Raw genomic sequence first — 24,910 nt, forward strand, 5'->3', positions numbered from 1 at the left:
TCTGTAGGCCGCTGTAAACTAATGTCGGCCTGGTTCCCTCGTCAAAAAGCCGATGGGATTTTGCCATCGAAAAAAAAAAAGTTTCAAGAAAATTCTTACAAACAAGCAAAAAAAAAAAAATCAGGACAAAGAAAACTGAAAAGTAAACAACAAACATAAAAAAAGATGACCTCAAGAAAGTGCTAAATAAAAAACTCATTTTTTTTCTTTTTTCCTGTAACTTTTAATATATAATTAAGACAATTATAACTATAGTTTTGTTGACATTTTTACCCTATTTTTTGAGAATATGTTAAAATTTGGGCAGCTGTCAAAGATTGCCCCATGGATGATATCTGTCTGTAGGCCGCTGTAAGCTAATGTCGGTCTGGTTCCCTCGTCTTCTAGAGCAAGTGTTCCCGTTGGCGAATTTTTACATAACTCACTCCTTTAACCCTTTAATAGCTGAGCCAATTTGGTTGATTTCTCTCAATAAGATGGGAAGAGGGCAACAAGCAACTTAACAAGAAACAGCCCGAAAATGACAAGAAAATTCCTGAAAATAGGCAAAAAAATGAGTGGCATCACAGAGGCTACACTCTTTACTTTTATACAGTCAATGTGTGCAACCCTGATCAGAGGAAGTGTTTCCAGAGTCTTTATGCTGCATCGTTTAAAAGTTGCTTTCAATTCGAATGCTCAGACTTTCATTGGCACTGATTCCAAGGGAAATTTTTTACTGTTCAATCATGTAAATGCTACAGCGCAGACTTTCATTAATGCAGAAGGATAATCTTAGCATTTTATTGCTAAATTCTGACTGCAGAGAATTTGTGCAGTTTTGGTTTTAATGGACAGCTTTTAGAGTTATGAGCAAATGAAATAGATGATTTAATAAAATGTTTCTCTGACTGAAAAAATAATAAAATCTGATCCTGTGATAATACATTTTCTCATAATGTAATACATCATTACATTATGAGCACTGTGAGTTTTCCACTAATCATAATATGTCTGAAAGAGGTTATTGTATGAGCTGGTAATTGGCTGCATTAGCATGTTTTATTACTACAGTTTTGGCATATTTAAAAAAGAAGCACACTGAGAGATTTCTCAATCATCAACCTTCTGAGAAACACTGAGGCCGCAACCAAGAGGCTGCTGAAGGCGGCTCTGAAGTCCACCGCCTGGGGGACGAGCGGAGTCGACAGCACAGAATGGGTGAGTGTGAGGAGCGGTGGCGTGAGGGCGGGCGGGCCGAGCAGACTGCACCCGGCTCGGGTCACCTTGACCGATCCATCTCCGTCTTGAAGGAGGGAGGGAGACCGCAGAAGCAAGAGGGGAGGGAGAGAAAAGGTTTCCTCCCGCTTAATAACTCTCTGCAGAGGGTGAGATAAAGTGAGGGCTCTCCCTCTACGACAGTGGTACATAACGTACGGCCTGCGGGTCAAATCTGGACCCAGGGTGTCAGGTGGACCCCCATTTTCTAATTTACAATAAAAAATAAAGTGATTCACACTGGGAATTGTTTCTGTACTTTTAGTATACATAAGGTGCAAGAGTGCATAAAGCAGCATCAACATAGAGCTTGTTTATTAAAAAAGTGCCACTGGAGGACTCCTGCATCTAGGTCCTAGCTCAGCCCCTAATGTCCTAAAATCTTAGAAATGTCCAGAAATCCTAGTAATGTCCTAAAAGATATGTCCTAAGAGCTTACAGACATATTAAAACCTAGAAATGTCCTTAAATCCTAAATGCATGTCCTAAAATTCTAAAAATGTGTTAAAATCTAAGAAATTTCCTAAAATCCAACAAGCGTGCTAAAAACCTAGAAATGTCATAAAATCCTCAAAACTTCCTTAATTTCTATCAACTTCCTAAATTCCTAGAAATGTCACTAAAATCTTACAAATGCCCTCAAATCCTAGAAACATCCTAAAATCTGAGAAATGTCCTAAAATGCTATGAGCATCCTCAAATCCTAGAAATGTCCAAAAATCCTAAATATGGCCTAAAATCCTAGAAACAGCCTTAACTCAGAAATCCTAAAATCCTAAATGTTCTAAAATTCTTGAAATCTTCTAAAATCCTAAAAATGTCTTAAAATCCTAGAAACATTCCTAAATCCTGGAAATGTCCTAAAACCCTAAAAAACAAACATGCATGAGGCTGCTGGGACTGGCCCCTGGCCTCCTGTCATTTTGCAGAAGTGGCCCCCAGTCGAAGCAGGTTGAGGGTCCGTGCTCTGTGACCTCCGGTGTGGATGCAGCCACAGCTGGACTGGTGAGAGAGGAGACGTCCCAACAGCTGAGACAAACACATCCGTCTGAAAAAGGTTCTGTCAAATGTCGCAGCTCAAATGAGCTTTCACATAAAAAAGAAAAGGTGACCCTTTGGCTTTCATGTCTCAACTCGGCACAGATAGCAGTTTTTCCCCCAAAAAGGAAAGAAGAAAGTCTTTGATTCCTTTCTTCTTTTTTTTGTAGACTACAAAAAGACAAAAGAACAACCCTTACAGCGGAATAAGCTATTAAATGAAAGTAAATTCATCACCTGCATATTTCTTAATGTTTCGGGGGCACCGCAGTCTCCCCGGAGAGCCACGTGCTATTCTGCTGCGCAGTCAATCGTTAACAAAAGTTCAATTTACATGTGTTTGTGTTTCAGAGAGAGGAAGAGCTAGTGGGGGAGACGATTTCTGAATTGTGTTCTCACTGCACAGCAGGGGGGGTAAAAAAGACATTTTTAACCCACAAGTGACAGTTACAAAGTAGTTAATAAAGTGCCTGGGATGTCTCCAACAACGGGGAGCGTCCCAAGTTCTTTATAATTTCATAAAGTTGTACTTTTGCAGTACAATCCCAGCACACTTCACTGTGCCGCTGAGCCATAACGGCGACCACGGCCTCAACAGTCTGCCTTCAAGGACACTATTATTCTTACTGAGTGCAGGCATGGTTGAATCCATTTTCAAGGGTGCACAATGGTAACACTCATCCACCTCTATCTTCAAACAACATTACAAAACGCCTTTCAAGAGCTCAAGAATACCACGTCTGCCGGATCCACGAGGAGATCTGTCACAAGCGCATTTTAGTCACGTAGCTGACGCTGTTCTTTATCGAGTGACCTTAGATGAGCTGAATGGTTTCATAAGCCTTACTTTACTGTTCCACACTTGACCACATGAGCGGAAAATCCTCAGACCGACTGCCACTGAGTTCAAGTGCGTGAAGTTAACACAGGCAACAAGTGTCATTAAAGGAATACTTCACTCTTCGAATGACCATTTATTTATCAGATACTCACTTTTTGTTACAATGAAATTGGAAAAGCAAACTTTGTTTTTCTGGCTTGCCTCAGAGGTAGAGCTTGGCGATATGGCTTTAAAATAATATTACAATATTTTAAGACTACACTCATTTACATGTACATTTTTCCTCAAAACAAATTAAATTACTAAAATACAAAATTATTGAATGAACTGCAGTTGCTATAAAGTTGAATTAAGTAGTGACTGTGAGACAATGAAGATAAATACACTACTGTTATAATAAAATAAAATAATTTAAATAAAATTTAATAAAATAAAAAATACTGGCAAGAAATTAGTAAAAAGTACAAGAAAATTACCTGAAAATGAGCAAAATTTAAAAACTAACCAGCTGAACAAACAATCAAATCAAAAATATAATTATTCTCTAAAAAAAACTATGAAAAAATGTATGTATGTATACACATATATATATTTATGACTATATTGAACTATAGTCATAGCACCACCTACTGGCACATTTTCTTGATTTTAATGAGCACGTCTTTACAGGGTGACCACCTTCAGCTCAAAGTTGGTAAGAAAAGCCTTAAGGCCTTAATGATGCCTCCTTGTGAAGATTATAGGTATTCCTAAAACACTGTTGCCATGGTGACGCAGAATTCGCTGCCAAACAGGAAGCTGTCGTAGCTTCACTTTGCATGGACCAATTTGCCCAAAATTTCACACGTTAAATCAGACTGCAGGCCTGAACTCATAAATATGTCAATTACCTGTCATACTCACTGCGCCACCGACTGGCAACAGGAAGTAAGCCCGGTAAAGCAATTATCCTTTGATTTACATTAAATTTTCAGGGTTTGGTAAACAAATGATGTAGCCAAAGTTTCGACATGCACTATCCGACTTTCACAGAACTAAACGACCACGTCAGTCGGAGTGCGGCCAGAGAAGTGCGTGGTCCCGTTCATCGCTGCTTGCAGCTTTAATTTGTTTTTGTTTGTTTGTTTGTTTTTTTTTTACTTTTTTTGCTCATTTTCAGGTACTTATCTTGCAACTATTTCTTATTCCATGATTTATTTTTTATTATGTGTTGTTAAGTTGCTCACTGCCTTCTCTGCTGTTTTTTTAAAAAAATCTAATCAATTTGCTCAGCTTTTTAAAGTCCAGTATGACATCCATTTCCTATAACAAGAGGACTCCAAATTAACAAACAAAAAAACCCAACTGGAGCTGAAATCTGTACAGCATTAGTAAGAGAACGGATCTTTTAATTGAACCAAAACACCGTAGGCAACCTGCACTAACATTTTTAAATCACACCAGGAAGTTTCCAGTCATCAATAAAACACAAAAATGCTTTAACCATATTATCGACAGAGCCAATGAGATTATCGGGGTGAAGCAGATCAAGTGTCTGAGAGACGTGATGGACGGCTCTGAGTAAAGCTCTTTAAGACTGTAACCATCCACTACACCGTCAATCCTCCAGCTCACCTCCGGCATCTGTTTCTGTCTGCCGCAAAAAAAAAAAAAATCCCTTCAGGAATGTCATCAGAATACTTAAACAGATTTGTCGGTAAATGTGTACAAGTTTGAAAGTCCTTTTTTTGTACACTGTTTCATTTTTAACTGATGATGAAAACGGAGCTGATTATTATTAAAAATTTTTGGATGTCCCCAGGCTTTGTTAGTCCTGAGGAAATGAGGCTAAAATTTAAGGTTTAGCAGGATCAAACTCTCTGCTCTGCTTGTTGAAGTGTAATCGCGCCTCCAGATTGTGAACAACAGGAAAATACATTATTCCAAAAATGATTACCGGCTCTGCTAAACATTCAGTGAATGGAAATTTGTCCTCAATAGTATAAATATAGTTTGATGCATAATATAGAACAACTTAAATTAGGTCTAGACAATTTGCATGTAGGTGTTTAATGCTGAGTATGCCATCAGTCTCTACCTCTGTTTACAAATACAGGTTTTGTTGGCACAAATACAACGGGAAATGTCCCAACTCTCGTTAAAAGCAGACAAGTTCATTTCACATAAATGGCCTGCAAAGTCCAGACCCCTTGTTAAAAACAGAAAACAGAAAAACAGATGCATATACTAAAACGTGCAACAACTTAAAGTACATAATAGCAACTGGGAACTAAATAATGAAATATTTACATTTTTTACAGTTTTTGACAGTGTTTCCATTTCCCTCTTGTAATTATGACTTTGGAGGGCCAAATGTGCTTGTAACTGGTAAATATGGTTAATACGGTAAATATGATATTTCCGCGGAGCATGCAAAGGCAGCATGAGTCCACTGACTCTGGTCGTTTGGTCATTACGTGGAAGAAAATGAATGAATTGAGGTTTTAAATTGCTGAAATGATCATCTAAGTGAGTTTATTTAGACTCAACTACGGGCCATGGCAGCGTTGCAGTTCATTTGGCAGCAGTCTGTTGATGGTCCTTGTCAGAAAGTGAGAGATATCGTAGCTGGCAGAGACTCATGATTTCTCCGATTTGTAATTAGGCTGTCGTGAATGGGTTCTCCCTCTCTGCTGAGTTCAGTCTGGTTATCTTGGTCATCTTTTTGTCCATTTGGAATACAAATTGTAACCATGTGGCGCATCAAATGTGGGTCATGTGTATTAAACCGCTGTCAGGGGGGATGCACCCAGACATCCATGCACTCTCTGAATTGTGTTGTGGAACACTTTTGGCAAGCGGAAACCGAGAGGCACTGAGCCCCGGTGTATTCCCATGATTCAGAAATTATAATGTATTACAGAGCATCATCGAGAAGTGCTTCGTAAGGGGGTAACAGCTGCAAGGTAAAGGTGGAAAGATTGTTTTTGCCTTTCTTCCCTGCTCATGTGTGAACTGCATTCACATCCAGCCATCTGCTTCTGGGACCGGGGTGCTACGGGGCAGGAGCAGCCACGCTGGTGAGAGGATCCTCCTTATCATTACGGATGATTCTAGAAACTAATTTGAAGCAGAGCTCTACGTGCTCAGTAGATATCTTCATTGTATTCAGGACTGTGCTTTTTCAGAGGATACCGCCGCCAATCTCTCCCACTCTGCTGCGCTTTCACACCGAACCATCTGCTGTAGATCTCGTCGTATGTGAGGCGGGGTGTATATATGAGGCGAGGCGGGAGTGTGAGTGAAGTCGGTGAATGTTAAATGTGTGTTTGGGAGAGCAGGATTGTGTGTTTGTGAGAATAAGGTGTCGGGATTGCTTCTGAGAAGGGCTGCGTCATTGATGATTGAGATATGACAGAAACGTGCCTCTCCTTAAGGCCTCTATGTTCATTATCGACTGCCCATTTCCGTCATTGTTCTGTGTTACAGGCAGGGCCGGGTTCGAAACTTGGTTTTAGGTTGGTAAAACACCCAGATCTATCATGTTCCAAGGCTGACAAATCCTGTATTGAATTTTCTCTCCCCTGCTTTGTTTAATTTACAAGGATCAATGTATTAAACATTCAAGCAGCAGGATTCAGCTGGCACTATATTCATTTATTTAATGTGTTTCATTATTGATCAAAATTAATGAATAGGAAATTAAGAAATAAAATAAAAATAATTGTATTTATTTACTGATTAATTTATTTTTGTTATTTTATATAGTTTATTTATTTCCTACTTTCAAGAACATATTATTGTGCATAATTCTTATGTGTGATGGAAGCAGTTTATTATTTTATTAATTCAAATCAATTAATAATAACAACAAATAAAAGTAAAATCAATTTTATTTAATTATTTTTTCTACTTTATATAGTATTTATGCTCTACTTTCAAGAACATATTATTTATGTATAATTCTTATATATTTTTGAAGCACAGTTTATCGATTCAATATATTTGGTTTTTAAATTAAATTCATTTAATTATAAAATAAAAATAAATATCAAAGAAAAATCAAATCAATGTTATTTATTTAATTATTTTTTTCTTATTTATATTGTTTATTTCCTACTTTCAACTTCATATTATTATTTATAATTCTTATATATCTTTGAAGCACAGTAGTACATTTACTTTCATTTGATCAGTGTTAAATATTTTGTAACTTATGTATTACATATTTCAACGTGCTGCTAACATTATGATTGCTGACCTCCAATAAAAATACATTTTAAATCTCATTGAAGTTTTTCTTCTGAATGTTTGAGTGTGTGTATGTGAGAGGAGGTGGAAGGAGTGTGCACGTGTTTATGTGCATGTGCCACTGAGCAGCGGGAGCAGCCGGGTCGCTGAAAGGTGCGAACAGGGTCGGCGATGGCACAGGTCAGAGGTCACACAGCTCCCTCCATCAGCGGAGGTGGGAAAGGACGGGGGCAGACAAGAGAGGACGGAACGAGGCGAGGAGGCTCGGTGACACTGTCACCCCGCCCAAAAACCGAGGGTCAGCAGTCTGCGGTGGCAGAGGGCACAGACACAAGGACGCAGCCGCGGAGCTGCTTAACAACTTTTATTGTCAGTTCTGACTTTTACTCACCTTCTGCATCAAATGGACCAACAGGAGCGATGTTTTAATGCGACCACGAGTGTAAAAGGAGGTTTATCGGCCTGATAGATCGAGTACTGTACAAGCAAATACTACAACGGCATTTTGAAATACAAAATTGGGGTTTACAAAAAATCAAAATGACAAAAGTTGCATTATAAAGAGATTAAATATCATTTTCTAACCCAGGTTAATACAAAAAACTGACTTGTTGAAGTAGATTCTAAAGTGTATTTTTATACTACAGACAACTGTTTCAGGTGGGGAACTACGTATCCAACCCGTTAGAGATAAGGAACAGCTTTTTGTTTTTTGCTTTGTTCATGGTAATGTTTAAAGTAATACATCAGCCTTCAAATGGCCATTTAAATATCAACTATTCACCACATGTTACGATGAATTTGTGAAGAAAACGTTTTTTCTCGCATGCCTCCATGATGACAAAAAGTCCGTAAGCCGAGAAAATTCTTATCGACTGAAGTGGTCGGGGTCCACATTGAACAGCAAACTTAATGAAAACATCCGTTCCCAATATGTGCAAAGTAATCCAACTCTCATTTATCAAATTATGTGCTCAGAACTTCAGAAACAGCCAACTCTCTCCAATGGCGAACTGACCGGAGTGAAACTTATCCATGCTCTCTTCAAAGCCAGGCTTCCTTGAAAAAAAAAAAAACAACTAATTTTACTATTTAATGCACACATGCATGAATGTGCCAGGGTATAATTACCTTAAGCCCAACCCTGCTAGCAAGTTTTGGTTCTAAAAACATTTTGAGAATGGTACAATGCAACCTCTGAATGTTTTAGTAATGTTATAACGTTACATCTTCATCAGTATTTAACCTTACAGGAACATTATCTGAATTCACAAACATCCCTAAAAGGTTCTTTGAACATTATTATTATTTTTTTCTCTTTAAATCATTATTGCAACTTGTAGATAACCTTAGCTAATGTTGTGGGAACGTTCCCTGCTGGATGGAAAGCCCAACAAAACATTCAGAAATCCAAACAAACGTCTATAAACTTGTTGTGAGATCGAAACTTCTGCGTCTGTAAACACATTGTTTTCATACTTTTCTTGTACATCATGAACTGTTTACAATCAATCACCGCGGTACATTTGGTGCTTTTTCGCAGGTGAACTTGCAGGTTAATGCACTTCAAAACAGCCAGCGAGAAGTCGAACTTCAGAGCGCTGAGCAGTTTCACTGCAACCTGCATTGTTAAAGCCTCAGATCTTTCCTCTGATCTGCTCCCATTCTTTGCAAACTTTTATGTGTGGACTGTATACTTTCCCTCACTGAAGCATCAAAGGGAGACGTGAAACGGTGGCAGTCGGCTCCCGGGAGGAGAAATATGTGTGTGTTCAGACAGAGAGGGAGAGCTGCACCTCTGCACATCACTTCATTAACACCCCGCAACCTGAGCCGTGCAACATTTGATTAGAAGGAAAAGTTTACACATCACAGGCCATTGAGCAGCTTTCCACTCATTTTATGACATAATAGCGGGTATTTCTAACAGGGGCTTGAGCCTTGACACGTTGGTTGACATTCATATTTATAGTGGAGGGAAGGAGGTGGCGAGAGGAGGGAGCTTAATGGGGTAATAAATATGTGAGGGTATCTGGAGACGTTTATGCCACTGCCTCCTCCCGGCGGTCTGCCTCTGGCGTAAAAGATCTACAACACAGTTAATCATGTGGGTCGCCACGGCAACGATCAGGTACATTATCACATTCTGCATTTCTGTCAATACCTCAGGGTGCAATACATGTCTAATATATGTCAAGTTATGTGTGATGTATGTGTGTGTTAGGGCGGCGATGGATGTTGGGTAGATACACATGTTGTCATCATAAGGATATTTTTTGAGGAGGAACATTAAGACGCCAGCAAAGGAAAAAAAAAAGAAAAGGAAAAATGGTGAAAACTGACAATGAACATCAAAGTCTTACAGTACAGCGCACCACAAAGTCAGCTAGCAACCTGACCTCCCATAAATCAATACATATGACTCAACTGTTACGTTGCCAGGTGCAGGCTTTTCAAAAACTCATATTCTGGCCAGAAATCTCTTTTGGTGCAACAATCCAGATTTTGATTATTTTACTTTTTCTATCCAAAGGCAAAGAAAGTGAATGTTAAAACGGCACCATTATTACAGTATTTTGCATCATGATACATTACCCGCGCCACAGGATGCTTCTGCTGGATTTCTGCTCTAATTAGCTGGCATGCTCATTTTTATTCAAAAAATGTGTGCTTTTATCGTTTGTGTGTGGTGTAGCACGCCGGCTAAGCTGCGCCTGAAACCTGCAGGTGCTGCTGGAACTGTGACTCAGAAGAGAAATCTATGCTCCTTTTTTGACTCAGTGTCTCTTTACTATGCAAGGTATCTCTAAAAAACAATGTATAGACTCGTGCAAAACCAGTCTCTCTTGATCATCACTTATGATCCACTGTAAGTGTGTGGTGGTGTATTTTTCTGCAGAGTCTCTGTCCTCTGTCTGTATTTTCTTCTTATTTTGCTGTTTTTCTCGAAGTTTGTGAGCACAGCTTACAGGTGAGGTCAGGACGTTATGGAAAAGTTGCAACCAGGTACCAGACTGTGAGCAGATCACATCCAAGAGGAAGCTAAAACAATCGCAGACACGATCCTGAAAAAATACTTGTTATGAAAAGTAAGTCAGCTGTTTGTTGGGCAATATATTTTCCCAGAAAATATCGCGATAAACTATGTTATCGTCAGTGTCGTGTAAAGGCCATTTTATGCTACTGATGAAATTATAATATTGCACAATAATGCAGGTACATAGTTTTAAAGAGAACTGTCAATTCTCAAGAATATTCAACATGGGGATTGAAATGTGAAATAAAATAAATGCTCAGGTTCTGTTAACAAAACTTGCACTTAAATTAATATTAATCACTTGTCACAGAGGTTAGTTGTACTGCCAGCTTTCATTACCGCAGTTTTCATACAAACATGGCATGCCGCTGTCGTTCAGTGGAGTAAAATGGCTGTTTTTCTCAATGCAGTGTGGTGTTTTTGATATAACGCCTTCAAATCCCCGTCGGTAAGGGCTGTCTGATGGTGAGGTAAAGCGGTAAAAATATTCTAAATATAGCGTAGGCTAAACTTGAACTCATATCTCTTATTTGTGTGGATTAACAGTAATAGATAAAGGCAGAGTTTGCTCAGCGTTGTTTGATTATATGTGCATGACGTGGCAGTTTTCTACCTTGAAGTTATTGTTAACAAACATGATTGTGATTCAGTCTGCATCATAAACGGTATAAATAATATAGGTTTATAGCAAATAGCTGAAGGAATTAAAGCAGCAATCAAAGGTAATGCAAAAGTTACTTTCCTAGTAACTAATTACTTTTACATGCAGTAATTGGTAAAGTCATTGATTTTTTTTGAGAAAAGTAACTAATTACACACTAATTACACAAAGCACAATGCTGCTTTTTACAAAGAGTAACTGATAACTCCTGAATAGTATACCTTTAAAGATGACGGACTATGTAAAAGTCACTACGGCTGCTACCCGTCATAACTCAGCAGTTCCTGCAGGGATAATCAACCAGTGTTGACAGAGGGTCGCTCATGTTGCATTCGGGCTCATTCGGACTAAGAGACTGGCGCCTTCTATGGCACAAAATGGTTGCTGTGGTTGGGTCTGTCTATTGCCATCTGGCAGCTCGAGCTCCTTCAAAGGGACTGTCAGGTCTCAAAGGAAGGCTTTGATTAAGAATCAGACAGTGCACACACATATATACAAACATCCAAGCGCATCTATGCAAACAGATGCACAGCGAAACACACGTGAGGAAAAAACATGCACCTGAACACTTTGAAACCCCAACAGGTGGGCTCTGGCTTGTTCCAAAAGCCTCCACCAGTCACAGCAGGTGTTAGCCTGATACCACAGTGAGCGGACCTCATACATAGTCCTGAACTTATTTCTGCTCAGTGCATGAAATTCACACCTGAAAAACAGCCAAGATGAGAGTGAAAATTACATGTGGCGTATAGCATCATCAAGACTCAGAACTACAAAGGTGCAAACACAAAGACCGACTTTAACAGCTCGGCCATGTGCTCAGTGGTATTTACAGTATGTTGATACGTATGTGTGCAGCAGACTGTGTGCAAAAGTATAAATCTGACAGCTGCCGATAAATCGATACCTTCCCAGAGGCGCTGCTCTTCTCACCCTTTAACACACCGATCCTGCCTTTTCAGGCGGTCCATCTAAACTAATAGAAATTGGTGATTTTTGATCCTTACACCCTTGCAATGAATTTTACCATTAAGTATTCTAGGATTTCTCACACTGGAGGATATCCCACTGCTTTAAAGTAAAGATGAAGGCATGTTTTTTTTAAAGATAAACATTGAAAGATGAGAATTTCTCTCTTCTTCTCCGTTTATGGACAGTGGAGCTATCCATGGTGCTGAAACAACAGCTAAGCAAAGCCAGGCCTCTGTGGTAGGCTGATCAGTTTTATCATGTTTATCAGTAATGAGGACACGAACTGTCTCACTTTCTTTTCTTCACTCACTTGTTGTTACGTATACTGCATAAGTGGGAACTAAGAAAACTGGGCGGTTCTTGTGTATATAAAGTAGGGTCGTGGCGGTGTCCCTGCGCAGTTTCATTGTGTTTAACATTGGACATTTGTAGTCGGTTAACTCAGAAGAAAAGAACTTTTGTTTATGCTGCATTTTAGCTGAACTTCCAGAGCCCTTTGTATCTTGCATTAAGTGCTTCATTTTACTTTCACACTCTAAAACAGCCTAATTAAGCCTAAGAGTTTATCTTCTAAGTAGAAGATTTTATCTTGCACGAAGAGGACATTCTTATATAGGAGATATTATCTCCTATATACAAGATAATTTGTCTATTTCTGTGTATGTACACTGAGAACAACAAAAAACGGGGTAAAAGTCTCTGCTGTTTGTAGTACAGCTTTCTTACTCTCAAAACAGTCTTATCAAGCTCAAAAGTTTATCTTTAACATAAGAGGTATTATCTCACATGTTGGCGATATTCTTATATAGGAGATATTATCTCCTCTATAGGGGATAATATGATATTAATTTCTGTGTATGCACACTAAGAGCCACAAAAACAGTCAAAATCTGTGCTTCATTTTGTACGGCTTTCTTACAGTCAAAACTTAAGTCTTATTAAGCTTTAAAGTGTATCTCCTACATAGGACATATTATCCCACATGTAGGAGATATTGTTATTAGGGACATATTATCTCCTACATACAAGATAATATATCTATAATGCCTATTTCTATTTGTTGTTTGGCTTTCTTTCTCTCAAAATAGTATGAGTGAGCCTAAAAGTTAATCTTCAACCTAGGAAATATTTTAATGTAGGCGATATGAGCTATGTGCATAATGTCTATTCCTGTGTATGCACACTCACAGCACCAAAATTACTTGTACAAGTACAATACAATACCACTAAAGTTGATTGTTATTCTGGTCATTTCAAGAAGTCCCAAAAAGTTGAATCCGAGTCTTGTTTCTACTGCTTTTCTTAAAAAAAGCCCACAGTGACATTTACATTTCAGGGCTTAAGCTAACGCTGTTATCCAGAGCGACTCACAATGACTGTGACAGCACAATGAGCTTAAACTCCTTACAGTCAGATGACAAGCAGCCAGGAGTAAGAAGTACAAGGATCAGGGCCGCAGCCTCGAAATCCTGTGACCCTGCAGTGACCACACAAAATGCAATGGCCGCCACTTGTCACCACAGCGGGCCCAAGTGAGGTGAGCGTGGGCGTAATTAGTTGCAAATGTGTGTCACTGTACGGCTGATGCAAGCGCCGAGTAACGCGGAGAGATCCGGGATGAATGTGGGAACGAAGCCTGAGGGGGACAGCGCTGAAAAGAACACAACGGTCCCGGTGTCGGAGACGCAGAGAGAGCCGGCCTCGTTGAAAAACATGATTAGCTTTCTGTTTGCCGAAAATTACGTGTCACGATGCGTTCGCACGAGTACATGTGTATGCATGAGGGCAGGTCTGCTATGTGTAAGTGTTTGCCTTTCTGCTTGAGTAGGACAAGGTAATTAAAGTTGAAACGAGAAATGAGGTTGCAGCACAGTTTCAGAAGCAAATTCATTTCCTTTCTTGATTTGTAATATTGTTTGGTTGGTGTTGAGTTTCCTTCTTATAACACTCACAATACATCACATCACTCTCAGCCGCAAAAACTATGTGCGTGACATGATAAGAGCCTGGAATCACAAGAGAGTATTTGCATTTTGGAGCAGTAAAACAATGCTTTTCAATACCTCAAGTGAAGAAGAAATCTTGCAGCAGACGATAAAAATATTATTTCCAAACATAATTCTTCACGCATACAGACTTTTTTCTCCACTGCACAGAGCGTGTGAGGAGAGAGGCGGACGTGGGATGCCAAAAGCTTCTGCTGAGTATTTCTAAAGCAATCACAACCCTAATTCAACTCGACATCTGTGATAGGAGGTGCTCATGATATAACTAATATTTTATCTGCTTTCTCTCACCCCCTACAACTTTTCAACACATACTTAAACCTAGAATTATTCTTTTAGAAACTCCTTAAGTATTACTTTTGCATTTAAAATGAAATGTAAATGGCATATTATTGATTTTTGGTACTTATTTTTGGGCAGGCTTGTTTCCTCAGGGCAACTAAGCCAAAATCAAAATTTATAATGACTTCCAGAATGTGGTTTAAATTAAAATCTATTACATATGCAAAAAAAAAAAAGGCTATCACTACGAAGGACAATGATGCCACAGAGAGCATCATTATTAGGACTCCCTCAGAGCTGGCTGCTCTTTGCTGCTGTGTCTCTCTCAGACAGCATTTAAGTTGAAGCAACCTCCAACAAGGAAATATTAATCCTCACAGTGATGGTGGGTCATTACTGCTGCCACCTGCTGCTTCAACTGCAGGAACCTAAATGCATCTGTGCTCGATGAATTGGCTGGTTCGCCCGTTCCACTTTGACTGAAATAGCCAAAATGCCTGCTTTGTGCAGAACTGATCTGCAATTTCATGTTTCAGATGAGTTTGGGCAGTCAAATGCAAAACTACAGGAGTCAAAATAATTTTTTTAAGAACGGGCGATACAGACTATAAAGCATTAAGCCGGGATACACTGTGCGATTTTGGGCTGTCCCAGACGAAAGATGACCATCGTGAAAGAAACTTAGTCAGCATTTAATCCCCTTAAAGATTAAATGCTGACTAAGACCTAACATTATAACTGCAACTTTCTGAGGATGTTTCAGTGATGTTGAGAGGTGACAGATCGTAAAATGTTCTTAAAACGTTCCCACAATGTTCCTTGAGAACAAAGGAAGAATGTTTACAAAGCAATATCCAGAAAACGCTTTCAGAATGTTATTAAGGTTTGAGATTACAGAGCATTATTTTATGAAATGTTCCTGTTACCAAAAAAAAAAAGGAAAAAAAAGAAAACTTACCAATGAAAACATAATAAAAACATTCTCAGAACATTTTTAGAGCCAAAAATTGCTAACTGGGTTCTACGTCCACGTTTTTATGTATTTTTGGCCTCACAGAGCACCAACATATACAACGCCGCCTCTGTTAAAAGGTACATTATTACATTTGCCGCTATTTTAAGTAACTTTTGATTCTGCCATCTAATGTCATCTAGTGGATGTATCTACCAAAAAAAGGATGCATGGAAGTATTTGGGCAGTGAGCGTTACAATGATCGAAATGAACGTATATCATCGTACATAAAGTGTGTACAGAAGAGCCTTTATTGGAGGCTAAAGCTGATTAAAAGAAAGGCGTTTAAGCAAACCCTGCTGTTGTGAGGTTTATTAATGGCCCCAATATCCTCTTAACAAAGGGCCACTGCTAATGTTTTGCAAAGGCTAGTCTGTAAGAGGGTCCAGCTGGACCACAGCGGCTGTGTGATGGAGAGCGGGCGGAGTGGAAGCAGGTGAAGGGGGGATGTTAAGAGGCATCCGGAGGTGAGGGTGATGACAGCACTCTTGGGCGAGGTTTCAGCCGAAAGGCACTTCAGCCGGCACGCCGAGTGTGAAAAGCACAAACCAAAAGTTCACATCAAGCGCAACAAAAGCTTGTGTGCCCTCAGACACTGGCAGAGAAACACACTCCTACATGCACACAACCTTTCAGCCACTCATTCAAAAGCTGGTTCAAACCCTTCAGGGAACACGCTGTGAAAATGTATTTTGTCTTTTTTATTTTTGAGGGAGCAGGTTTTCAATATGCAAAAACTGCACTCATGATGGCTTTTCATACTTTTTACTTTAGTTAGCTGACCAGCTGCAACATACTAGCCCTGCTAAATATATCTCAAACGTCCAGGAAGCACCCAAAAACTTTGTAAATCTGACCAACAAGCTCATAATAACTCACAAACTGGTCTTACATTAAAAAAATCAAAAGAAAAAAAAGAAACTGAGTGCCTTGATAGAGGTAAGAAAATATAACAATAAGTTTTAAATTATGTTTATTTCATATTTCAATGTTAAATTTACTGAATTTGTTGTTGCAACTTAAAAATGATGAGTGGAATTGACTCAAGTTTTTAAGAAGTTGGACTTAACTGAAACGTTTTACGTATTTTGTGTCACGATGAAAATAATTTTGCACATGGCGGAGATAGGACAGTGGTTCCCAACTGATGGGTCGCAATCCAAGAGTGGGTCAAGGCAACCTGTGTCCTAGATTTTTTAAAAGTAAGATCAACCAGTCAGATTTTACAGTGCACTGAGAGCTCGTCCTATTTCCAAATGCCACCACAGTTACTTGGACAATGACTTTAAGAAATAAAGTCATAAACTGAGCAAATCTATTGTGGCTGCTGTCATCTTATGAGGTATAAACCAATCACACGGGAGCTTTGTCAGAACGCCTGCTTTCTGTCCGTCAGCACAGTGAATTTTTTGAAAAGTGGGTTAACGTCCCCAAAGCTTAAAATCTGCAGTGCACGACAGTCTATCCCAAAAACCTGTTTCCTGATCCGCAGGTGAGATACAGACAGCCTGATGTGAGACTTTTCCTCCAACGAATCGATAAATGAATTTATTTATTTTTTTACTATAATTTTGGTTTCCCAGAATTGTTACAAAAAAACTGTAAAATTGTCTGTCATTTTCATCCTCTGTGCACCCTGCAGTGCTCCCCACAGTTCGGCAGATTGCTTTGGCATCCTGCGTTCAGTCCTTTCAAAAAATTATTGACTTTTTCCAGTTGACTCAGTGCGGCTCGAAAGACATCATGCGCTGTGCCATAGGAGCAATTAATTATGGTCACTGCACTTCAGTAATGTACTTTCAATGACTGACAGTTCAAAATGAAATACTGTTTGCTAAATTTTTTGGAAATACTGAGTGACAGAAACCCTGTGATGCTCATGAACTCTGGAGTATCGACACATCTGCAGGTTTTGAATTACTAAGCACTTTTTTTATACATCTATAGACAGTTACTATTCACATTTTTACTTTGTTTTTTTGCTTTATTAAAATGCAACACCTGTATGTGTGTATTAAGATGTAATCCTGTTGAATGATTTGACAAATTTTAACAAAATCCATTCAGAAACAAATAGAAAGACAGCAATGCCAGCTTTGTCCAGGTCAGCATTTGAGCCTGTGAACGCTGGCTGATCTGCAGTTTATGTAATTTAAGGTTTTCTTTGGGTAGCCATGAACCCCCCCCCCCAAAAAAACCCATCACAGCAATCAAACCGGCTAAAGAGAGATAAAAGCATGTATGAGGTTCTTAGGCTGTCAGAAAAATGGCTGTGCTTCAAATAAGGATAAAAAAGCACAAAAGTGAAGGCTTGATGTTTTGTTCCCACAGTTCTGAGCTAATGCACGAGGTCTCTGCTGCAGTAATTAAAGTGTCGACTCATTTCAGTTCAGTTTTAGGAAAATTGTGCAGCACAATCGCCAGAATAAATGCTGGCATTGTACTTTTCGGCAAAATAAAAATGACACATTTGTACATTATTATAAAGTGGATATGTTGGAAGTTTTCGTGCATGTGGTTATGTTTAGGTATAAAAGTCAGTTGGTTATGGTTTGTAAAAGATTGTGTTTTGGCTTTAAATATCCATATTTGGTGCATAGTCATGGCTGGAAATGCTGCTGATTTCCTGCATAAAAAAATTATTTTTCCTGCATGTTGGTCTTGTCCAGTGGTCTGCAGCCTGGCCGCCACTCACCTGGGCATCACACCTCCCATGACCTTCTTCACCTTATAATGTCATTTTTCAGCACGAAAATGAAGATACGAGTGAGCAGGGGATGATTTACAAATACCTCTTTGTGATACTTTTTACACTATAAAAACAAAAAAGCTAAAATGCAAAACACTAAGAAGTGGATACAAAATTTTTGCATCCTTGTATTGCTCACCCCTCATTATTTGGGGAGTATTTGTTTTTTTTTTATTTTGTGTTTGGTCTTGACGTAAAAACACTGCTTAAGGCAGAGAAACTAATTACATTAGTTGAGAAATAACAACTTAACTGGCAAGCAAATAATAAAAAAAGATGTGATGTGCTATAAGAGACAATTACTTTAGCATTTACTTCACTAGGCTCTGCGGCTCAGCTGAAAGTTACTTCTGATGAAGTTCAGTCACCTCCAACTCTCTCTTTACACTTCTCTGTTGTTAATCTCTCCATCCTACTCCTTTTCTGAATAAGTATGTCTCTCCTCTTTGCCTTTTCCATGCAAATTGCAGCATGAATTAAGTTTGACTGGATGGATATTCGTTGGTGTTTTGGCACAAGAACACAAGCATTTGTGTTTTTGCAGAATTTCAGCTGCCTCTGTGTGCTGCTTGCTGACTGTTAACACTTACAATGCTTCAAAATCTTGAGGTCTGTCAAGATTTTAGGGTGCATCATTGGATTATCTAAAGTCCTGCAGTAAGAGTTCGCGATCATCGACTGGGTTGTTTACAAACCTTTACGAACCAAAATTTGGTGCAGAATTTGATAACCTTAATGTTTCATTTTTTAACTAATCAGTAAGTAGTAGTCAAACTTTTTGGTAGCCAGCAAGTTTGCTAGAAAGTATTCACTCAATAAACATACAATAATAGTACTCTGCAAGTTTTATAATAAAAATACAACTACTGACAGTGACATTAATTTGGATTTCAGCTTCTATGTGGTAGTAAAGTATCTGCTTGCTTTACAGTTTCCCTGACAGGATAGATGAGCTCAAGTTTGAGCTAAAATTTTACACAGCCTAAGAACAGAAAAACACTGGTACAATAGTATAATACAGCGGTTCAGATAGTAACGATAAGATGTAACCGATTTGACCGGATACATTTCTATGCAGACGATACGCAGCTCTATCTCTCGTTTAAACCAAACAACCTCAACAAACCTACCACCCTCCATGACTGTTTAGCTTCTGCTGATGTCTCAAAATTATCTTCATCTCCATTCTGATAAAACTGTGGTTCTTGTGGTCACCCCTGATTACATTAGTAAGGAGGTCAGTCAATACATCTCGCCCCTCACCAACAATATCAAGACCACCTCTAAGAATCTCGGTATACTGTTTGACCAACACGTGAACTTTAAATCCCACATTTCTTGAGAAAAGATGACTCTGTAACTGTCCATAGATTTTTTCTATTATTAATATTGATTAATTATTCTTTTTCCTTATTATTATCTATGTTTTTCTTCTTATTATTATGATGACAACTTATAATTGTTTTAATTTTATTTTATTTATTTATTGTTACATTTTTATTTTACGTAATTATATTATTAATTATTATTTTGGTTTTAGTTTTAGTTTTGTTTTTTCTGCTCTGTGAGTGTACCGCTGAAAATACTACAGGATCTGTGACAGGCATGTATGTCCCCTGTACGCATACACTGAATGTTTATTGAGAAATGCCAATAAAAAAAAACAAACAAACAAAAAAAAAAAACGACTATATTTCACAGGCATCACTCAATCACCATTAACTCGACTTTAACAAGTCCAAAATTCAGTGGCTTGGTTGTTAACAAATACTGGCCGTCACATATATACCCTGTTCTTGCCATTAAGTTATTATCATTATAGAGAAACACAAAGAAATGTGTAGCTGTAAGCCAACCAAAGCCCACGTACTTAATCTGAACGCACACAAAACAAAACAGATGAGGGTCAAATGAGAAGTTGGAGTTGTTGCAATGCATTTGTTCTTTTCTCAGCAATTCTCTATCCACAAGAGAAAAAAAGGTTCATGGAAGTTTCAAGGGCAGAAGTTGGACTCAAAGCAAAAGAATAAAGAAATAAATTACAGTTCGGCTATTATCTTTGAATTCTCCATTTCCTTGTTACAATTCCAGTTCTCTCCTCAACGCAGCTAACACAGTTTAAAGACCATACAGAGCCTCTCGCAGATTAAAGTAAACTAAAATGCCTCCGCACTAAAGAGTTTACATCAATGCCTGTGAAAACATGGATGCTTCAAACACATCTTCCCCCGGCAGCACAGAACATCTCTAAAATCAGCACATTTTCAAGATTAATGTCACCAATTTAGTATCTGACTAGAAGTCTCCCCTTCTGCTCTTTATTTATGTCATTGAATAATAGCCAGAAAAGTGTTTTTGCAGATCATTATAATGTCACAGTGAAGATGACCTTTGCCTTTGTGGATATAAATGTCAGCACTTGATCATTCTATCCCATTAGATAGAATGATGATAAAAAGTGGCGTAAAAACTTGTTTTGTGAGGTCACAGTGATCTTGACCTTTGACCACCACAATCTTACTAGTTCAAGTCCAAATTTGAAAATATTCCATCAAGGTGTTCTTGAGACATCATGTTTGCAAGAATGAGACAGATGCAAGATCACATTGACTTTTGAACATCAACCACTAAAATCTGATCAGTTCATTTTTAAGTCCAAGTAGATGTTTGTGCCAAATTCTTAAAAAAAATCCTTCCAAAAAATCCCTGAAGGCATTGTTAAGATATCAGACAGATGTACAGATGTACTGACATATGTACATACATACGGACAGATGGATTGATTGATGGACGGAAAACCAAAAAATAAAGAAGGGTTTGGAATGCATTGACCACCTAAATTTAATTAGTTCATCATTAAGTCTCAGTGGACGTTTGAGCCAAATTAAAAAAAAAAAATCCCTCAAGGCGTTCTTGAGATATTGCATTCACAAGAATGAGACAGACAAAGTGGCAATGAGATTGACCTTTGATCTATGACCATCAAAATCTAATCAGTTCATCATTAAGTCTCAGTGGACATTTGTGCCAAATTTGAAGAAATCCCCTCAAGGTGTTCTTGAGATATCACCTTCACAAGAATGAGACAGACAACCCGAAAACATAATACCTCAAGCCTCGGGCAAACAGAGCATGATGCCAAGACAGAGTCAAGACAAAAATATTTTCCTGTTCTTCTCAATTTAAAACGTTCTCTAATTATAAACCTGTAGAGTGAGGAAATACAGCTCAAATTCAACTCTGGAAACCAAAACACATTTAGCTTATTGCACCAACTACATAACTAATACTGTAGCAGTCTTGCAGAGCTGCATTTTGCAATTTTGTATGATCCATTTACAGACGCAACCTCTGAGTTTCTGGAGTATCTTTATACTTACTGGTCTGAAACCTCAGTCCAGTCTTCCTTTAAGCAACACTGACCAAAAACATTACGTCTGAACAGCAGCTTCTTAGTGCCCAAATTGTATACAAACACCAACTGTCCTCATTTACCAACCAGAGTAGCCAAAGTCTATATTTGTTGTCAGCATGAGCCTCTGACTTACCTCTCGTCGCCTTGACGCCCAGCAGCTTTGTTTGATCTTCCAAACCACAGCGGCCACAAGGAGCAGGGACAGGAAGCAGCTGTGGAGACATGAAGACAGGAGGAGACATATTAAAAAAGGGGAGAAAAAGACAGATTCATGTAGAGGAGAAATGACCAAATCTGGGAGCATTTGAGGACCCATTTGTAGCTTAGACGTACATGACCATAAATAAATCAATCAATGAGTGCTGATTTTCTTTGCGGAATTTATGCATATTCACGAGTTTGGTTTTTATTAGTCTGTATTATAATTTAACCCTTTGAAACCTAAGGAAATTGGCTTTATTTCCTTTAAAAACATGTAAAAAACAAGGTGCTCTTAAGATATGATCATGAGAATGAGATGGACAAGGTTGCAGCGACTTCAGACCACCAAAACCAAATCACTTCATTCTTGAGATCAAGTGGACGTTTGTGCCATAATTTGATGAAATGGACGGACTGATGAACAGAAAACGAGAAAATAAAAGTGTTTTAGGGTGCTTTGACCACCAAAATCTAATCAGCTCATCCTTGAACGGGGACAACCGGGCTGTCGTCCTGAAGGCATAAGAACCCAGCCTGCCCTGCTCTGTGCCCAAATATAGACCCAAAACTAAAAATATCCTCACACTTAAAGTACGTGAAGTAAGCGAGGATGATGTGATTGGTTCACAAGGTGCAGGTGTGAAATGCTGGCAGACGGAGGAGGCAGCTGTCGGTAGAGGTGGAGAGGCCAATCACGCTCTGTATTTTCCATTCATTTTTAAAAATTTTTTTTTGCTGTTAAATTTTTTACTTAATGTTTTTTCCCCCCACTCCATTTTCTGTGTTTTTCACATTTGCAGAAATAAAAAATACAAAGAATCATAACCCAGAGTGTTCTTTGCACTCACACAAAATCACCTTGAGGTGATGAAGGTAGGGGTGACATGTCTTCAGGAGGTGGCTTTGTTGGCAGTGTTACTGTGTGTGTGTGTGTGTGTGTGTGTGTGTGTGTGTGTGTGTGTGTGTGCGTGCACATCTGTGTGTGTATTCCCTGTCTCCCTCTACTTCCTGTGGCTGCTTTCACACTTGCACTTAAGAAGCTGTGAAGACGACAGGTAAGAAAACCACAAAAATAAAGACAAAGCCTCTGTATGTGTGTGTGTGTATGTGTGTGTTAGTGTGTGTGTGTGTGTGTGTGTTGCACAAATACATCAGAGCAAACATCTCCTGCAATCTGAACTTCATTCCCTGACTGTTGTGCTTCTCGCTGATTTCCTGTCAGCTTTCCTGCGGCTCTGCAGCCCAGACGTCCTATATTTCAGCTCACGTCAGTGTTGTGGCAACTGGCTGCTGATGAGCCGAGTATCAGTTGCGTGATGGCAAAACGCCTAAACACCAGTGATCCAAACATCGTCTCAGATTTTCCTCAAGCAAAACATCCACTGTTCAAAAAAAAAAAAAAAAAAAAAAAAATAGTCATTTGCACTTACGTCTTGTGGATAGCTCAAAGTTTTTCCCAAAACTATAAAACTGAGCAGTGGGACATTGAATTATGATGTTAAAATGAGACAAAATAAATTTCTGTTTAAAACTGATCTATAAATATTATGTTTATTTAGGGCTTTAGAGACTAATGAGGTACATTTTACATCAATAAAAAACAAACTGAACTAGAAAAATGCATCAGTTTCCCATCAAACTCTGTTTACAGTCTGTGATCACTGTCAGTGCAGCTGATGTAAGATTAAACTAAGTACGCAGTGATGTTTATGATTTAATTTACCATTCACACAGCTGACAGCCTGTATTTACATTACTCTAAGCACCATGTATTCAGAATGTGACAGCAGGAAAAGAAAAGGTTATCAATCTTAATGATTTTAATTGAGCTCTATTTGAGGCTTGACTTGTGAAAGAAAAACTCCATTTGAATGTTATCAGTTCATTAAATGGCTGTTATCATTCTACCTCCTATATTTACATATATTGTGAGGAAAGGACCTCTAAGGTCATTTTGAAGGGAGCAAAGAAAGTAGTCATGTAGTATAAAGAGGACAAAGTCTGTGTATGGAGCAGAATGTGGTGAATGAATGAGTCAAACAAACAGGACTTTCACCCAGGAGATGGCTGTTTGTGTCCTGTGTGAAACCATTATTACTGATGAATATAAGTTAACCTGCAAAATACACTTCTGTCACATCATGTGCTTGACGTACTTCATTTGCGTCACATATACAACTACCACTAGACCAGAAGGTGCATATAGAAGACTATCACAGTTTGATTAGGTATAGGTGCCAAACCTACTTTTTTAGTTTAACCCTTTGAAAGCTGGATTGTCATGACTTTTCTTACGCTGCACAATTTTTTTGCTTTGCTTTTAAAACATGGGGGAAAAGGCATTCACCAACCAGGCAAGAAATGTTACACAAATTGCCAAAAAAGTTATATTTTTTGACCATAATTTTTTGAAAGAAGCCAAGCTAATTTGCTCAGGTTTCAAAGGCTTAATGGGCTCATGACATTAAAAAAAGTTGAAAGAAACACCATGTTCATACTAAAAAGTGCTTTATGAAAAGAATTTGCTTACTGCAGAGACATTTGCCTTAACACTGCTGATATGACTGTTTACGTCTATACACACAAACGAAAAAAAAACAAAAAAAATCACTAAAAGTGAATTAAGTCATGTTTCACGTGCACCCTTACCTCCTTTTGCTTAAGATCACAGGAGTTATGGAGGTGAATTTCTTTCAAGGGTTGGATGTGGATTTAATTGAACTTTTCCAGACATTTGGGCCTTCAAGCGACACTCCTTCCAGATTTTTCCTGCAAAGTTTTACCACCCTTTCAATCTAAATGCCTTTGCCCATTTTAATACTGACTGTGATGTGTTCAGATCTTTATTCATCCCTGCCGCCCCCTCCCCCGCCCACCCTGTGTGACTCTTTAAAGTGCCATCCATTCAAAAAAATTCCCTTATCTCTCCAGGCCGAGGAGGACTCTTAAGAGATCCATCCGTTCAGCCATCTTATTGATCTGGCTTCCTGCTCGCTGCTTAAAGAGCGACACGATGCTGATGAATGACCCGCGTGAATAGATATCAGCCTGGCATCAAAGGCCTCCCTGCCCAGCAGGGTGGGAGGGAGAGGAGGAGCGAGACAAAGGACAGAGAGGAGAGGAGAGGAGGAGGAGGAGGAGGAGGGAGAGACAAAGGGACAGAGAGAAATGGACAGCAATGGTGAAAGTACGGAAGAGATCAGAAAGT

The 24,910-nt window shown here is 38.8% G+C and overlaps 1 protein-coding gene across 1 annotated transcript in view; it reads right to left on the minus strand.

Moving 5' to 3' along the window:
• The window catches only part of atrn (attractin), a 186,895-nt gene that overhangs the window by 42,271 nt on the left and 119,714 nt on the right, over positions 1-24,910 (minus strand). The window contains exon 22 of the mRNA XM_042500720.1: positions 21,635-21,713. Coding sequence (XP_042356654.1) covers positions 21,635-21,713 — 79 coding nt within the window. The remainder of the gene's footprint in view (positions 1-21,634; positions 21,714-24,910) is intronic.

This window comes from Plectropomus leopardus, chromosome 14 (genome assembly GCF_008729295.1).
Source record: "Plectropomus leopardus isolate mb chromosome 14, YSFRI_Pleo_2.0, whole genome shotgun sequence".
NCBI classification, from domain to species: Eukaryota; Metazoa; Chordata; class Actinopteri; order Perciformes; family Serranidae; genus Plectropomus; species Plectropomus leopardus.